This window comes from Somniosus microcephalus, chromosome 17 (assembly GCF_052327205.1).
Source record: "Somniosus microcephalus isolate GS21.2 chromosome 17, FLI_Smic_1.0, whole genome shotgun sequence".
Taxonomy (NCBI): domain Eukaryota; kingdom Metazoa; phylum Chordata; class Chondrichthyes; order Squaliformes; family Somniosidae; genus Somniosus; species Somniosus microcephalus.
Genome location: NC_141003.1, coordinates 93,064,317 through 93,083,218, shown reverse-complemented (window position 1 = coordinate 93,083,218; position 18,902 = coordinate 93,064,317). Strand labels below are relative to the sequence as shown.

Genomic DNA, 18,902 nt, shown 5'->3' with positions numbered 1-18,902 from the left:
GCTCCAAGGAAAACAACCCCAGCCTGTTTAGTCTTTCTTCATAGCTGAGGCGCTCCATCCCAGGTAACATCCTGGTGAATCTTCTCTGCACCCTCTCCAAAGCAATCACATCCTTCCTGTAGTGCGGCGACCAGAACTGCACACAGTACTCCAGCTGTGGCCTCACCAGCGTTTTGTACAGCTCCATCATAACCTCCCTGCTCTTATATTCTATGCCTCGGCTAACGAAGGCAAGTATCCCATATGCCTTTTTAACCACCTTATCTACCTGTTCCGCTGCCTTCAGAGATCTATGTACATGTACACCAAGGTCCCTCTGACCCTCTGTACTTCCTAGGGTCCTACCACTCATTGTGTATTCCCTTGCCTTATTTGTCCGTCCAAAATGCATCACCTCGCACTTTTCAGGGTTAAATTCCATTTGCCACTTTTTCGCCCATCTGACCAACCCGTTTATATCGTCCTGTAGCCTGAGGCTTTCCTCCTCGCAATTTACCACCCCACCAATTTTCGTGTCATCTGCGAACTTACTGATCATACCTTTTACATTCTCATCCAAATCATTTATGTAGATCACTGGGATGGCAGGAATGACGTATGAGGAGAGATTGTGTCAAATAGGCTCATACTCACTGGAGTTTAGAAGATTGAGAGGGGATCTCATCGAAACCTATAAAATTCTGTCAGGCCTGGACAGACTAGATGCAGGAAGGATGTTTCTGAAGGCCAGGGAGTCCAGAACCAGGGGTCATAGTCTAAGGATAAGGGGTAAGCCATTTAGGACTGAAATGAGGAGGAATTTCTTCACCCAGAGAGTGGTGAACCTGTGGAATTCTCTGCCACAGAGGGCGGTGGAGGCCAGTTCATTAAGTATATTCAAGAAAGAGTTGGATATATTTCTTAAGGCTAAAGGGATCAAGGGATATGGGGAGAAGGCAGGGACAGGGTACTGAATTTGGATGATCAGCCATGATCTCATTGAATGGCGGAGCAGGCTCGAGGGGCCGAATGGCCTACTCCTGCTCCTACCTTCTATGTTTCTATGAGGTTCTAGAAAGGCTCGCTTTACTTAAAGTAGATAAATCACCAGGACTGGATAAAATGCATCCTAGGATGTTGAGGGAAGTTAAGGAGGAAATCGCAGAGGTACTGGCCATAATCTTCCAAATCCTCCTTAGATACGGGGGTGGTGCCAGAGGACTGGAGAATTGCAAATGTTACACCCTGTGGTGATTATTCTTTATGTTTAGTAAGAAGTATTGTGATTGGTTGTTTGTTTCCTGCCTTGGGATATATGTTGTAATCTCATTGGTAGTTGATGTCATGTGATTTGTGGTGGCCATCTTAAATTCAGTTCTTTCCAGCCTTTAGTTGGGACTGGGTGTTGAAGATGTGCTGCAGGATTTTTAAGCTAATAAAGCCTAGATTAGAAAGGCAAATCTATTCTTTATTTCAATTTATTAACTTTATGTCAGAATGGAGCGATATCTTCAACCAGAACGATTCAATGCTGACCCTAATTCTGCAGGAGCGGATGATAAATGGAAACACTGGTATTGTACATTTAAAAACTTTTTGGGCGTGTTGGATTAAGAGTCTCTAAATAAGCTGAATATGCTGATCAACTACATTGCTCCGGATGTGTATAAGTATATTTTGGACTGTAAAACTTACGAAGTGGCTATTTCTACATTGGAAAAGATTTTTGTTAAACCAAAGAATGAGGTATTTGCATGTCACCTTCTATCTGCCCGTAGGCAGCAGGTGGGAGAATCTTTGGATACTTATTTACAAGCACTTCGGTGCCTTAGTGTTAACTGTAATTATAAGGCCGTGACAGCTGAAGAATATAAGGAAGAATCGGTACAGGATGCTTTTATTAATGGATTACTGTCCAGATCAATTCGTCAGCGGTTGTTAGAAAATAAGACTTTGGATCTTAAGAGTGCTTTTGAGCAAGCTTCTACATTGGATGTAGCTCAGAGAAGTTCGGATTCTTATGCTCTTTTTAATCGGCCTGTGACTGTGGTTTCGGCAGTTCCGGATGAAAAGGAATTATGTGGACTTAATAGGAGTGGTTTACTAGATTCTGAAACAGTTTCTACTTCAGCGGCTGTTGCCTCTAGGATTCAGAAGTGTTATTTTTGTGGGAACGTCCGGCACCCTCGTCTGAAGTGTCCTGCTCGGGAGGCTGTGTGTAGTAAATGCGGCAAGAGAGGTCATTACGCACATGTGTGTAAATCATCAGGTTCAATTACCTCCTCTGTGACTATTCGGCCTTTAGATAGGGCGTTTATTGCATCAATTTCTGCTGCATTTGCTCATGGCCTAAACAAAGCTATAGTTACGGCCCAAGTTAATGGGTTGGAAGTGAAGGCCCTTATAGATACGGGCAGTACCGAGAGTTTTATAAGTCTTCAGTTTGCAAAGGAAAAGCATTTGAAAATTTCGCCTGTTTCCTATCAGGTGTGTATGGCTCAGACGACTCTCACTTCACAAGTAGCTGGTTGTTGCCTTGTGAAATTGATTCTTCTAGGTAATACGTATACTGATATACGCCTATCTGTTTTGCCTAATCTCTGTGCGGATATTTTGATTGGTCATGATGTGCTTCAGTTACACGAGTCTCTCAATCTTTCATTTGGAGGGACTAAGCCACCTTTATCTATTTGTGGATTAACCTCTTTATCCATTTCTCCATTATCACTTTTTTCCAATTTGATGCCGGATTGTAAGCCAATTGCTACCAAGTCAAGAAGGTATAGCAGTCAGGATAGAGAATGTATTCATTCTGAAGTTCAACGTCTCTTATTGGAAGGAATCATTGAACCTAGTTGTTCGCCTTGGCGGGCACAGGTAGTTGTCACGACTAACGAGAGACATAAGAAACAAATGGTGATAGACTATTCCCAAACTGTTAATAGGTATACTCAATTAGATGCGTACCCTTTGCCTAAGATTGATGAGCTTATCAATAAAGTATCTCAGTATAAGGTTTTTAGCACTATTGACCTAAAGAGTGCTTATCATCAGATTCCTATTGTTAAGAAGGATCAACCATATACGGCCTTTGAGGCTGGTGGAAAGCTGTATCAGTTTTGCTGAATACCATTTGGTGTTACTAATGGTGTTGCTTGTTTTCAACGGGCAATGGATGCTTTTATAAGTGATAACTCTCTCTCTGACACCTTTTCATACTTAGATGACATCACGGTGTGTGGCAAATCAAGGGTGGAGCATGATTCTAATTTAGAAAGATTCCTTCAAGCTGCGGAAAAAGTTAGTTTAACTTTCAATAAAGAGAAGTGTACCTTTTCGACCACTGAGGTAAATCTACTGGGGTATATTATCTCGGGAAACAAGATTAAACCAGACCCAGAACGTCTGTGACCATTGATTGATTTACCCTGTCCTACTAATTCTAAGGCTTTGCAACGAGTTGTTGGACTGTTTTCTTACTATTCTAATTGGATTGCAAATTTTTCACAGAAGATCCGGCCTCTTATTCGGGCTACGATATATCCTCTATCATGGGAGGCCAGGACGTGTTTTGATAATTTTAAAAAGGATATCCTTGGAGCAGTTGTGCATTCTATTGATGAGCAGGTTCCTTTTGTGATTGAGACGGATGCTTCTGATTTTGCAATTGGGGCTACTCTGAACCAAAATGGAAGACCTGTGGCCTTTTTCTCACGTACCTTGAACAATAGTGAAAAAAGGCATTCTTCAATAGAGAGAGGCATATGCAATAGTAGAAGCACTGCGTAAATGGAGACATTATTTATCGGGGCGACATTTTACGTTGGTAACTGATCAAAAGTCTGTGTCCTTTATGTTTGATGTCAAACATTTTGGAAAGATTAAGAATGATAAAATAATGAGGTGGAGGATTGAGTTGGCATGTTACCATTTTGATATAGTTTATCGTCCGGGGAAGGATAATGTTGCTGCTGATGCGCTGTCGAGGGCTTATTGTTCTGTGCTTCACGGAGATACGCTTATTAATCTTCACAATGCCTTATGCCATCCTGGGGTTACGAGGATGATACACTTCGTACGCAGTAAGAATTTGCCCTTTTCAGTTGAAGACATCAAGCGGATGACTTCATCATGTTCTATCTGTGCTCGGTGTAAACCGAATTTCTTTAAGCCTCAACGAGCTCATCTTATAAAGGCTACTTCTCCTTTTGAACGTTTGAGTGTCGATTTTAAGGGGCCTCTTCCTTCAACTACTCAAAACCGATATATATTTACTGTTGTGGATGAGTTTTCAAGGTTCCCTTTTGCTTTTCCTTGCGCAGATGTATCAGCTGCTCCAGTTATCAAATGTCTGACTCAACTTTTTGTCATCTTTGGGATGCCTGCGTATATCCATTCGGATCAGGGAAGTTCTTTTATGTCTTCCCAGTTGAAGGAATACCTTCAGAGTCGGGGAATTTCTACTAGCAGAACTACCCCGTATAATCCCCAGGGTAATGGACAGTGCGAACGATACAATGGGGTGATCTGGAAGGCAGTTATGTTGGCTTTGACATCCCGGAACCTTAAGAATACACAGTGGGAAATGGTACTGCCTGATGCCCTGCATTCCATTAGATCATTGCTTTCAACGGCTACTAATGTGACCCCCCATGAAAGGCTCTTTAACTATCCACGGAGATCTACTACGGGATATTCGGTACCTTCATGGCTTACTATGCAGGGACCTGTGCTGCTTCGACGCCATGTTAGATTGTCAAAATATGATCCTTTAGTGGAGGAGGTGGAGCTGTTGGAGGCAAATTCCCAATATGCTCATATTCGATTCCAAGATGGGAAAGAAAGTACCGTTTCAATTAAAGACTTGGCTCCTTGTGGTGGCCAGCCCTCTTCTGAGGATATTAACAATAGTCATGATTCAGATAATGTGGATGCTGTTACAGATACTACGGATATTTCCAATCCGACTGCAGATAATTATACTTCTATTAGTCATCCTTTGATGGGTGTTCATGACCGTCCCAGTTTACCTCCTGATGGGATTTCTAATCTGGAAACCGTTGAAAATCGGGATATGGATAGCCTTCCTGCAGAAGATACTTCTGTGTCTCCTGGTGTGGGAGGGCAAGGAATTTCACCAAGGTTAAGAAGGTCGACACGAACAAGATATCCGGTCGACCGATTGAAAATGGACTTTTAAATTGATAGTAATGTTTTAAAATTGTTGAAATATTATATTATATTGTTTTAGTTGAGAGATATTTAATACTTATGTGCAATGTTACTATTTGTTGTTGCTCACTTAGTATTGTGTCATGTTGAATAGTTTTATTTTGTCTGTGCATAGTTTTAGTTGTAAATAATTAATTATAAATTGTAAAGGTTATTTAGGTTGGAGTATATTAGAAATAAGAGGGGGGCTTTTGGCAGTTACAAAAGACTAAAGACAGAAGAAGCCCTAGAGGAGTATAAAAAGTGCAGGGGCATACTTAAAAAAGAAATTAGGAGGGCGAGGAGGGGCCATGAAATAACACTGGCGAGCAAAATAAAGGAAAATCCTAAGATGTTTTATAAGTATATTAAGGGCAAGAGGATAACCAGGGAAAGGGTAGGGCCCATTAGGGACCAAAGTGGCAATCTGTGTGTAGAGCCAGAGGATGTAGGCGGGGTTTTAAATGAATTTTTTGCATCTGTGTTCACTATGGAGAAAGACGATGCAGACATAGAAATCGGGCAAGGGGACTGTGACATACTTGAACATATTAGCATCGAGAGGGAGGAGGTGCTAGCGGTTTTAGCGGGCCAAAAAGTGGATAAATCCCCAGGCCCGGACGAGATGTATCCCAGGCTGCTGTGGGAGGCAAGGGAGGAGATTGCAGGGGCTCTGACACTAATTTTCAGAACCTCTCTGGCCACAGGGGATGTACCAGAGGACTGGAGAACAGCTAACGTAGTACCATTATTCAAGAAGGGTAGCAGGGATAAACCAGGGAATTACAGGCCAGTGAGTCTAACATCTGTGGTGGGGAAATTATTGGAAAAAATTCTGAGGGACAAAATTAATCTCCACTTGGAGAGGCAAGGATTAATCGGGGATAGTCAGCATGGCTTTGTCAAGGGTAAATCATGTCTAACAAATCTGATCGAATTTTTCGAGGGGGTGACTAGTGGGGTGGATGAGGGAAATGCTGTGGATGTGGTGTACATGGACTTCAGTAAAGCTTTTGACAAAGTCCCGCATAGGAGACTGGTCAAGAAGGTAAGAGCCCATGGGATCCAGGGTGCCTTGGCGCGTTGGATCCTAAACTGGCTGAGTGGCAGGAGGCAGAGGGTGATGGTCGAAGGTTGCTTTTGTGACTGGAAGCCTGTGTCCAGTGGGGTACCTCAGGGATCGGTGCTGGGTCCCTTATTGTTTGTGATCTACATAAATGATTTGGATGAAAATGTAAAAGGTATGATCAGTAAGTTCGCAGATGACACGAAAATTGGTGGGGTGGTAAATTGCGAGGAGGAAAGCCTCCGGCTACAGGACGATATAAACGGGTTGGTCAGATGGGCGGAAAAGTGGCAAATGGAATTTAACCCTGAAAAGTGCGAGGTGATGCATTTTGGACGGACAAATAAGGCAAGGGAATACACAATGAGTGGTAGGACCCTAGGAAGTACAGAGGGTCAGAGGGACCTTGGTGTACATGTACATAGATCCCTGAAGGCAGCGGAGCAGGTAGATAAGGTGGTTAAAAAGGCATATGGGATACTTGCCTTCATTAGCCGAGGCATAGAATATAAGAGCAGGGAGGTTATGATGGAGCTGTACAAAACGCTGGTGAGGCCACAGCTGGAGTACTGTGTGCAGTTCTGGTCGCCTCACTATAGGAAGGATGTGATTGCTTTGGAGAGGGTGCAGAGAAGATTCACCAGGATGTTACCTGGGATGGAGCGCCTCAGCTATGAAGAGAGGCTGGACAGGCTGGAGTTGTTTTCCTTGGAGCAGAGAAGGCTGAGGGGGGACCTGATTGAGGTGTACAAAATAATGAGGGGCATAGATAGGGTAGATAAGGAGGAACTTTTCCCCTTAGTGGGGGGGTCAATAACAAGGGGGCATAGATTCAGGGTAAGGGGCAGGAGATTTAGAGGGGATTTGAGGAGGAACTTTTTCACCCAGAGGGTGGTTGGAATGTGGAACTCAATGCCTGAAAGGGTGGTGGAGGCAGGAACCCTCACAACATTCAAGAAGCATTTGGATGAGCACTTGAAATGCCATTGCATACAAGGCTATGGACCAAATGCTGGAAAATGGGATTAGACTGGACAGGGATGGATGGGCGGTGCAGACACGATGGGCCGAAGGGCCTCTTTCTGTGCTGTAAAACTCTATGACTCTATGACTCTATGAATGTGGTGATTATTCTTTATGTTTAGTAAGAAGTATTGTGATTTGTTGTTTGTTTCCTGCCTTGGGATATATGTTGTAATCTCATTGGTAGTTGATGTCATGTGATTTGTGGTGGCCATCTTAAATTCAGTTCTTTCCAGCCTTTAGTTGGGACTGGGTGTTGAAGATGTGCTACAGGATTTTTAAGTTAATAAAGCCTAGATTATAAAGGCAAATCTATTCTTTATTTCACACCCTTGTTCAAAAAAGGTGTAAGGATAAACCCAGCAATTACAGGCCAGTCAGTTTAACCTCGGTAGTGGGGAAGCTTTTAGAAATGATAATCAGGGACAAAGTTAACAGTCACTTGGACAAGTGTGGATTAATTAAGGAAAGCCAGCACGGATTTGTTAAAAGTTGATGAGGGCAATGCGCTTGATGTGGTGTACATGGACTTCCAAAAGGCTTTTGATAAAGTGCCACATAATAGACTTGCCAGCAAAGTTGAAGCCCATGGAATAAAAGTGATCGTGGCAGCATGGACACGAAATTGGCTAAGTGACAGGAAACAGAGAGTAGTGGTGAACAGTTGTTTTTCGGACTGGAGGAAAGTATACAGTGGTGTTCCCCAGGGGTCGATTCTAGGACCAGTGCTTTTCTTGATATATATTAATGACTTGGACTTGGGTGTACAGGGCACAATTTCATAATTTGCAGATGACACAAAACTTGGAAGTATAGTGAACAGTGAGGAGGAGAGTGATAGACTTCAGGAAGACATAGACAGGCTGGTGGAATGGGCGGACACGTGACAGATGAAATTTAATGCAGTAAAGTGCAAAGTGATACATTTTGGTAGGAAGAACGAGGAGTGGCAATATAAACTAAAGGGTACAATTCTAAAGTGGGTGCATGAACTGAGAGGCCTGGGGGGTATATGTGCACAAATCATTGAAGATGGCAGGGTAGGTTGAGAAAGCGGTTAAGAAAGCATACGGGATCCTGGGCTTTATAAATAGAGGCATAGAGTACAAAAGCAAGGTAGTTATGATGAACCTTTATTAAACACTGGTTCAGCCTCAACTGAAGTATTGTGTCCAATTCTGGGCAAGGATATGAAGGCCTTAGAGAGGGTGCAGAAAAGATTTACAAGAATGATTCCAGGGATGTGGGACTTCAGTTACGTGGATAGACTGGAGAAGCTGGGGTTGTTCTCCTTAGAGCAGAGAAGGTTAAGAGATTTGATAGAGGTGTTCAAAATCATGAGGGGTCTGGACAGAGCAGATAGAGAGAAACTGTTCCCATTGGCATAAGGGTCGAGAACCAGAGGACACAGATTTAAGGTGACTGGCAAAAGAACCAAAGGCGACATCAGGAAAAACTTTTTTACGTAGCGAGTGGTTAGGATCTAGAATGCACTGCCTGAAAGGGTGGTAGAGGTAGATTCAATCGCGGCTTTCAAAATGGAATTGGGTAAGTACTTGAAGAAAAAAAATTTGCAGGGCTACGGGGAAAGGGCGGGGTAGCGGGATTAGTTGAAGTGCTCTTGCAGAGAGCCGGCATGGGCTTGACGGATTGAATGGCATCCTTCTGTGCTGTAACCATTCTATGATCTTTCCCTGTGGGTGCACACTCCCTAGGAACCAGGTTGAGACAGCCCAAGCTCCTTACAGAGACACAGAGAAAGAGCAAACATTATCTTCGTCTGGGATGGATTAGAACAAAGCTTCTCAGAAGTGAAAGGAGTGTTTTTACCCAGTGAACACCACGGCTACAAGTGAAAGTTGGATTCTACTTCATGTATGCACTATATTTATGTCCCTTCTCTCACTCTGGCCAGAGGATGCTATGTTCTTCTTAATGAATTCAATCAGCAGCTATATAAAACTACAATATGTTAGTAAAAACTTTAAGCATTATCTAGAAAATGCTTTCTGGATTTCAAGGATATATAATTGGTCTTTATAGTTTTTGTTACTGGAACACCTCTAAACCTTTTCTTTGAGCATTCTACACATATACAATCCTAAAGTCAGTATGTTGCAGAAGTTTAAAAAAATTCTAATATCTTTGTTGTACAGAACACACTGATTTATATTAATGCCATTATGGTAATATCTGGGACAATATTTGTAGTTCCAAGGTTTGGTATCAAGCCTGTGTCGTCCTTAAATAATTTGCATGCAGTTCACGGTAACTGACATAGAAGATAACTCCGACAGTCAAGTGGCAGCATTGTCTCCACCCCCAATTAGAAATGCTTTCTGCAGGTAAATCGCAACACACTGCACGTTATGCCAGAGCTCTTTACAAAGTTTTAACACACAGCAAACCCACAACCAGGAATCCTTTGGATCAGAGTTAGCTTCTCTCTTTAATTTTATTTGATGTGCACAAAGGACTTAAATAATAGTGTCGCCAAGGTCACAGAGACTTAAAATGCAACTCTAACCAACATCTTAGTAGCCCTTCACATCTGCAAACAATTTCTGTGGAAAGGCTAGAATCTCCATGAACATTATTTAACTGCAATTCTACAGTGTACAAAGGAAAACTAATCTAATACTAGCCCTAAGCATTTTTACAAGTGCATCAGGGGAACAATGTTTTATTTTGCAAATACATTATTGTTCATGAGATACTTTCCTTACCCTCTGCCTGGAAGAAGATAAACTTTAACAAATGGATCTGAATAACCATTGTTGTCTCTCGGAGCAAGGTTCCGGGCTTGTAGAACATGAACAATGAGATTTCCAACGTGCTTGTCATAGTTCATTTGTAACTAAAGGAAAAAAGGATTCCAAGTGACAGTAAGAAAAAGGAGTGGACATCTCTTTTGTTGTTGCTTTTATTTTCTGATGCGGGTTCAAGTTGCAAAAGGCAATAAATTGATTAATTTAGGTCTGTAAGCTTATCCACTTAATTCTCCTTCTCCTACTCCCCTATTGCCATATCTAACTGTTCATCTCCATAAACCTCCCAGTAGTTTGCAGAATAAGTAAATTGACAAGAGAATTTTACATCCAATACCATTCTATGATGTCACAACAATATATAAGCAGGTCCAATGCAACAGTCAAGTAGATGCCAGTTCTGAATGTAAGATCACCTGCAGGTGCTCTGGATCCAATTGGATCTAGTCTGACCTTATGATGCATGGAGCGAACTATATGAATTATATCTCAGACTCCACAAATCATTGGTATTTCCGCTATCCATCACAACGCTCCTGTCACTTGCCAGGGAGGAATAAAATCTTACTGTGATTATTATGAGCTCAATCGGACCTTTCACTCTCCATCAAAGGAGCTTGCTGCCAGAATGGGAGAGGGGAGGGGGAGGTGAAGGAGTGGGGTGGGAAATCATATTTGCTGGTTTAGAGATAACTGTGTGTGACTTTCAGTGTCAATACAAATTTCCAGTGGGAGCCTAAATTGTCTCCATGCTTCCAAAGCCATTTCCATTTGAAAATATCCACTTATACTCTAGGATCATCTGAAGCCCTAATAGCAACATAATTTAATCATGTATAAAATACTGCTTCTATCATTACCACACACACAAGAAAAACCTTCAGAACTGACCTGCAAATCTCTCGCTAACAGATCTTTCACATTATGCACCATCCTGGTATGACATCATAGATTTATTTGCAGTTTTAAATTGAGAGACTTACAATTCAAGGAATGGTATAAAGCTGCAATTATTACCTTGCTCTGTTTCAATGTGGTACCTATTTGTGCAATATATTTTTACAATGATCTTATGTAGATATAAAACAGATAAGTAGACAGGTTTTATAATGCAGCTCGATAGCTCAATTTAGTAATCATGTTTGATTCTGTGTAGTGTTAGAAGAATGAAGCATAAACTGCAACACAGAATAAAAATGACACCTGAACTTTACCTGAATTTCACCAGTAATTGGATGTGACTTGCTTGCTGTTTCAGGAGGCTGCAAAATAATGAAAATAAGATGCAATAACGCTCCCATTTAATGATCAGACATTTCCTGTTACTGTTACTTCTTAACTGGAACTGGTATTTCCTTGGAACGTTGGGTTGGTTTTCTATTTATATGTAACAATGAATACATACATGAAAAATATTGAAAGTTATGAAATTAATATTTATATTTTCTATATTGCTATCCCTGCTTCAACACTGTTTCTCTCTTTCATCTCCTGTTTCTGTGGTCAATTGCTCATTGCTTACCTTCTGCCAGACCACTCCTCTATTCCATTTTAATCAGGTGTCCTGATAGTGTTGCTGGGAAAAAGCAATAATAATGCCAAAGCTAAAGGACCAACCAGCATTCTGTAGTGTATGTACCTTTAAGGGGAGAACTACTTTTTACAGCTCCTGTATACCGTAGTACCGGCAGTGACCACACCTGTATATAAACCCTGAGTAGGGATTTGTACTTTTAATTTTAGAGTAACCCTCATCCAGTAAACACCGTTGATTGTTCCTCTGCAGTCTATGTCTATTTATTGAAGGACACCATACATCAAGATTCACGGATTTAACATTGGCGACGAGTCGATTCGAACCTACCTGCAACTCTGCAGAAGAAGGCCGATTCCAGGGGCATGGGCGTCAACCATCCGGCAGAGACTCCAGCGAGACGGGCTGGCAGCAGGTACGGCGCAGACCCTTCCCGGACGGCGGCGGCTGGAGCCGACTGACGGCACAGGGGAAGGCCGAGCAGTGTTGACGGTGTAAGAGAGAGGGTAGAGCGCACGGGGCGCAGCCGGGGTTCAGGACCGAGCGGTGTCAACGAGAGAGGCGCGCAGGAAAACGCGCAGAGCGCGGCCGGTGTTCAAGGGCTGAGCAGCGTCCGCGGGGGAAGAAAAGAAAGCATGGGAGACGCCATTTGAGCCGCAGCGGAGAAGAAGGGAGAGCGCGGGAGGCGCCATTTTTGAGCCGCAGCGGAGAAGAAGCGAGAGCGCGGGAGACGCCATTTTTGAGCCGCAGCGGAGAAGGAAAGCGCGGGAGACGCCATTTTGAGCCAGCGGAGAAGAAGGGAGAGCGCGGGAGATGCCATTTTGAGCCGGTCTAACCACACCAAAAAAAACCCCCCAAAAAATGCCGAAGAGTGGCAGTATCACAGCGTTCGACAATGAAGTCGAAGATTGGACGACATATGTCGAACGCATTGAAGTATAGAGTCATAGAGTCATAGAGTTATACAGCACAGAAAGAGGCCCTTCGGCCCATCGTGTCTGCGCCGTCCATCAATCCCTGTCCAGTCTAATCCCATTTTCCAGCATTTGGCCCATAGCCTTGTATGCAGTGGCATTTCAAGTGCTCATCCAAATGCTTCTTGAATGTTGTGAGGGTTCCTGCCTCTACCATCCTTTCAGGCAGTGAGTTCCAGATTCCAACCACCCTCTGGGTGAAAAAGTTCCTCCTCAAATCCCCTCTAAATCTCCTGCCCCTTACCCTGAATCTATGCCCCCTTGTTATTGACCCCCCTACTAAGGGGAAAAGTTCCTCTTTATCTACCCTATCTAGGCCCCTCATCATTTTGTACACCTCAATCAGGTCCCCCCTCAGCCTTCTTTGCTCCAAGGAAAACAACCCCAGCCTGTTTAGTCTTTCTTCATAGCTGAGGCGCTCCATCCCAGGTAACATCCTGGTGAATCTTCTCTGCACCCTCTCCAAAGCAATCACATCCTTCCTATAGTGAGGCGACCAGAACTGCACACAGTACTCCAGCTGTGGCCTCACCAGCGTTTTGTACAGCTCCATCATAACCTCCCTGCTCTTATATTCTATGCCTCGGCTAATGAAGGCAAGTATCCCATATGCCTTTTTAACCACCTTATCTACCTGTTCCGCTGCCTTCAGGGATCTATGTACATGTACACCAAGGTCCCTCTGACCCTCTGTACTTCCTAGGGTCCTACCACTCATTGTGTATTCCCTTGCCTTATTTGTCCGTCCAAAATGCATCACCTCGCACTTTTCAGGGTTAAATTCCATTTGCCACTATTCCGCCCCTCTGACCAACCCGTTTATATCGTCCTGTAGCCTGAGGCTTTCCTCCTCGCAATTTACCACCCCACCAATTTTCGTGTCATCCGCGAACTTACTGATCATACCATTTACATTCTCATCCAAATCATTTATGTAGATCACTGCAAGGCAAATTAAGTGCCAGATGACAAGAAAGCGCTGGTATTGTTGAATTCAATGGGTGCAAAAACGTATGGCTTACTGCGAAACCTAGTAACCCCAGAGAAACCAGCGGAAAAGAATTTTGAAAACATAGTGTCAATCCTACGGGACCACTTAAATCCCACACTGCTGCTGATAGCAGAAAGATTTAAGTTTCACAAAAGGAACCAGCATAAAGATGAAAGTAATGCTGAGTATTTAACGGAACTGCGCAAGCTATCGAAACACTGCCAGTTTGGAACGGGACTCGCAGATACTTTAAGGGACAAGTTCGTGTGTGGGCTTCAAAGTGAAGGAACCCAGAAACGGCTTCTATCAGAAAAGGATCTTACGCTGGACAAGGCTTTCAGCATGCAGTATCACACAAAGCAGCAGCACGGGGCGCGGCTGAGATACAAAGGAGACCGCAAGAATGTGGCACAAATGAAATGGCATATGGAACAGTGAAGTGCTATCGCTGCGGCAGAACAACACACGACCATAAGGATTGCTGGTTCAAGGACCAAGTGTGCAGACAGTGTGGAAAAGTAGGACACATAGCAAGAGTCTGCAGGTCGGAAAAGAAAACCAGCAGCAAGAAATCTCCACAGGAGAAGTACAAGAAGGTACATAAGGTGATGGAGAGTAGTTCAGACGAACAGAAAAGGGATACAGACTCCGGAAGCAAGGAGCTGGGTTGTCTGAAACTGCATAATGTGATCAAAACGGAGGATCACCAAACTATCGGGGTCACGCTCAAGATAGCCGGAGTCCAAGTGAAAATGGAATTGGACACAGGATCAGCCCTAACAGTCATAAACCGAAGGGACTACAAGCGGCTATTCTCACATATACCCTTGAGAGATACAGAGATCGTCTTGAAGACGTACACGGGGCAAAAAGTCTACCCCAAAGGAAAAATAAGGGTGAACGTTATATATAACGGCAAGGAAACACCAAAAATGGACCTATATGTATTGCCAGAGGGAGGACCACCACTACTAGGACGTGAATGGATCCGGAAGATACAGCTAGATTGGCATTCCATACAAGCACTGACTGTCGATGCCAAAAAGGATGACGACGTCACACCTGGACGACTGTCAAAAATGCTAACTGACGCACAAGAAGTGTTCCAGCAGGAACTCGGAACACTAAATGGCATAACAGCGACGATCAAAATAGAGGAAAATGCAAGCCCAAAGTTTTTTAAGGCCAGACCGGTGCCTTATGCGATCCGCCCAGCCGTCGAAGCAGAGCTGGAAGGTTTGGAACGTTCAGGAGTACTGTCCAAAGTGGACTGGAGCGAGTGGGCTACACCCATCGTTCCTGTAATGAAGAGTTCATTGAGTAATACGCCTGGGGAACCAAAGAAGGTTCGCATCTGTGGGGACTTTAAGGTGACAGTGAACCCAGTCCTTCACACGGTACAATATCCGCTTCCGCGGATTGAAGATATTTTCGCCTCGCTATCTGGAGGGAAACGCTTCACTAAGATTGATCTGGCCCAGGCGTACCTGCAAATGGAGGTAGAAGAAGCCTCGAAACAGTACCTCACGATCAACACTCATAAAGGTCTCTACCAATACAACCGGCTGGTGTTCAGGGTAGCATCAGCTCCGGCTATTTGGCAAAGGGCAATGGATCAAGTCCTGCAAGGGATTCCAGGGACCCAGTGTTATTTGGATGACATCCTGGTCACGGGCGAAAATGACAGTGATCACCTCGCCAACCTGGAGCAGGTGCTCACTAGATTGAAGGAATATGGGCTCCGAACTAATCGCCACAAATGTGAGTTTTTCCAGAAGCAGATCTTGTATTGTGGCCACGTTATTGATGAAGAGGGGTTACATAAGTCCCCTGAAAAGACTGAGGCAGTAGTCAAGGCTCCAGCACCGGAAAATGTGTCACAACTGAGGTCGTTCCTCGGGCTGGTGAACTACTACCATAAGTTCTTGCCAAATTTGTCTACCGTACTACACCCACTGAACACCCTGCTGCAAACAGGGGTACCATGGAAGTGGAATGACGAATGTAAACGAGCTTTCCAGAAGAGCAAAGAATTGATCACATCAAAAGAGGTGTTGGCTCATTTCAACCCAGCACTACCAATTAGGTTGGCGTGTGATGCATCACCCTATGGCATTGGAGCGGTGCTGTCGCACAAATTCTCGGACGGCTCAGAGAGGCCAATAGCCTTTGCGTCACGATCACTAACCTCAGCCGAGCGTAACTACGCCCAGATTGACAGGGAGGCCCTCAGCCTAGTGTGGGGAGTGAAAAAGTTCAACCACTATCTGCACGGGCAGAAGTTCACTTTGCTGACTGACCACCAACCACTTGTCTCCATCTTTAATCCAAAGAAGAGCGTTCCGGTGATGACTGCGCAACGGCTACAAAGATGGTCCCTTTTTCTAGGGGCCAACCAATATGAAATCGAGTATAAGGGCACGAAACAGCATGGAAACGCTGATGGGCTATCACGCCTGCCACTGCCTACTGCGGAGGAAGCAGCAGCAGTGGACCCTGTCGAAATATTTCATTCGACTATAATTGAACGCTTGCCTGTAACGCCGATATAGAGGAGACCCGAAATGACCCGACACTGTCTCGGGTATATGACTTGACGGTGAAGGGATGGCCAGCACATGGCGACTCACTGTTGCCAGCATTCTCATCCAGAAGAGAACAGCTGTCAGTATGCCAGGGGACCTTGATGTGTGGATCCCGAGTGGTAATTCCACCCAAGTTAAGGGAGAGAGTGCTCAATGAGCTTCACGAAGGCCATCTGGGAGGGGTGAAAATGAAAAGCCTTGCTAGGGCTTATGTGTGGTGGCTGGGGATCGATCAGCAAATCGAGGACCTGACAAAGAGCTGCTCAGGATGCCAGAAGGTCCAAAATGCACCACCACATGCCCCTCTACACCCATGGGAGTGGCCCTCAACTCCATGGCAACGGGTGCATATTGATTTTGCTGGTCCATTCATGGACTCAATGTTTTTAATAGCCGTGGATGCGCACTCGAAATGGCCTGAGGTGATCAAAATGCCCTCCACCACCACGGAGAAAACTATTGCAGTCCTACGGACCATATTTGCCAGGAACGGCTTGCCAGAGCAGATTTGCTCTGATAACGGACCACAGTTTGTGTCCGAGGAGTTTCGAAAATTTATGAAGAGGAATGGGGTAATGCATTACACATCCGCCCCGTATCATCCAGCCACAAATGGATTGGCTGAGAGGTTCGTACAAACCTTTAAGAAAGCAGTAAGGGCCATGTGCGATGACGACATTCCACTGCAGCACAAGGTGGACAATTTCCTGTTAGCCTACAGAAATGCGACACATGCAGTCACCAACCAGACCCCGGCCATGATGTTCTTTAACCGAAGGTTGAGATCTCGTATGGATTTGCTCAGACCAAATGTACGAAGAGATGTTGAGAATAAGCAATTCCAGCACATCAATGAGAAGCCGACAAGGAGCTTCAATGTAGGGCAACCAGTCTTGGCCCGCGACTACCAAACAGAGAAATGGCAACCAGGAACGATATGCACACGGCAGGGGCCACTAATGTACACAGTGGACGTTGGGGAGAACATTGTGAGACGCCATGTTGACCAGATCCTAGAGTCACAGGAACGAGTCAACCCCATGTCTCGCCCATACGTACCTGGTGATGAACCCGACATACCGGTAGCATGTAACGCAGAAACAGTAGCATCGGAAGCTGATGAACCAACCGATGACAGGGGGCCAGAATCACCTCAGCACCAAGAGCAAGACACTCAGGAAAGGCGCTATCCAGAAAGGATTAGGAAGCCTCCCCAAAGACTGAATTTATAAATAGACTATTTTCAGTTAATGTTGCATGTTAAAAGTGTTAATTGTAATTAGTTGATATTTAATTGTTAAATGAATGTTATGGTACTGTTAATCTAAAAAGGGAGGAATTGTAGTGTATGTACCTTTAAGGGGAGAACTACTTTTTACAGCTCCTGTATACTGTAGTACCGGCAGTGACCACACCTGTATATAAACCCTGAGTAGGGATTTGTACTTTTAGTTTTCGAGTAACCCTCATCCAGTTAACACCGTTGATTGTTCCTCTGCAGTCTCTGTCTATTTATTGAAGGACACCATATATCAAGATTCACGGATTTAACACATTCCACCTTTTTAATGTATTGCAACTTCAGAGGCATCCCTTCTGTGTTTCTCTCTGCTTTTTACTTCAATCTTACTCTCCTTGTACTCTCTCTCTTCTGTATTCTTTCATAATTGTGCTCTACAACCCAGGTGTACTCTGTGACTACTTTTGATTGACATCTCTGCGTAAATGTTGTGTTTGCTCAGATAAAAGGTCAGCTCCACAGAGTGAAACACATGAACACAAGAGAGTTTAGCGAGAAAAGGCCAATCGGCCCATTCGATAAACATTTGTCCAGTTTTATGTCATGCTGTCATTACCAAACACTTCCAGGTCAATACTGTATGGCTGAATGCATTGGACCTTAATGCACCTTAACTCCAGCTTTAGAAAAACACCTTCTACTGGGCTATTTCCATTTCCCAAGCCAGCCGTCCTTCATTGAGGCTGTCAATTCAATTTAATTTTGTTCTAAATTATGAGAAGGTTTGTACTTTTGACTCATGACCAGCCAGAACTATGTTAAGACTGATAAACTTAATTTAATTAAAGATAATTACAGCCCTCAGAGAAAGATTTCAATCTAATTAATTTAGGCTAGATTTAAACCAAAGTGACAGAGTTTAAAGGCCATCATTGCAAACTGCTGCATTACCAGTCCTTAGGAACGCATTACTTTTGCTTCCCGATAGTTTAGTGAGTTAGTAACTAATCCATACAAAGCAGGATGGTCATAGGTTTGATCCCTGATCGTATTGAGGATGCTGGGGCACTATAACTGACCTCAATATCGGTGGGGGTGGAAGTAGAATAATTGGCCAAGGTTCTCGCTGCTGATTACAATGCAGTGATTACTGCTGGAAGTAATGGGGGTCAGGTGAGGCCAGCGTCAGTTATGATGCCCCCACCCCTGATGGTGAAATGTCCTGCTGAAACTCACTATCAAGATCCACACACTAGCAAAGGTCACTTGGGCTAGATGGTAATTGGTGCTTGTGGAACTGCACAGTCAATAGCTCCAGGAGAGGAGCAAACTGGTGAGAAATTAAATAACAGAATATTATTTAAGTGACTTTAAATATTGATTATACTGAATGTATGAAACCTAATTTCATAACTTTACTGGGTTGGAGTATGGTGAGTTCACAGAAAGCACAATAACTTGGAAAAAAAAACATGCATACAAGCTTGAAGAATGATGCCTATGGGGAACTGTACCAGTTAGGATTTGTAAG

General features: G+C 43.9%; 1 protein-coding gene across 8 annotated transcripts in view; it reads right to left on the bottom strand.

The window, feature by feature from the left end:
- Positions 1–18,902, bottom strand: part of LOC147105924 (protein piccolo-like) — a 917,910-nt gene that overhangs the window by 274,470 nt on the left and 624,538 nt on the right. For 7 of the 8 annotated variants that reach the window (XM_086010851.1, XM_086010854.1, XM_086010852.1 and 4 more), the window contains 2 exons: positions 11,262–11,309; positions 10,006–10,136 (listed from right to left, as the gene is read on the bottom strand). In XM_086010851.1, coding sequence (XP_085866977.1) covers positions 10,006–10,136; positions 11,262–11,309 — 179 coding nt within the window. Of the gene's footprint in view, positions 1–10,002; positions 10,137–11,261; positions 11,310–18,902 lie in introns of all 8 variants that reach the window. The other variant, XM_086010857.1, reaches the window with a different exon arrangement.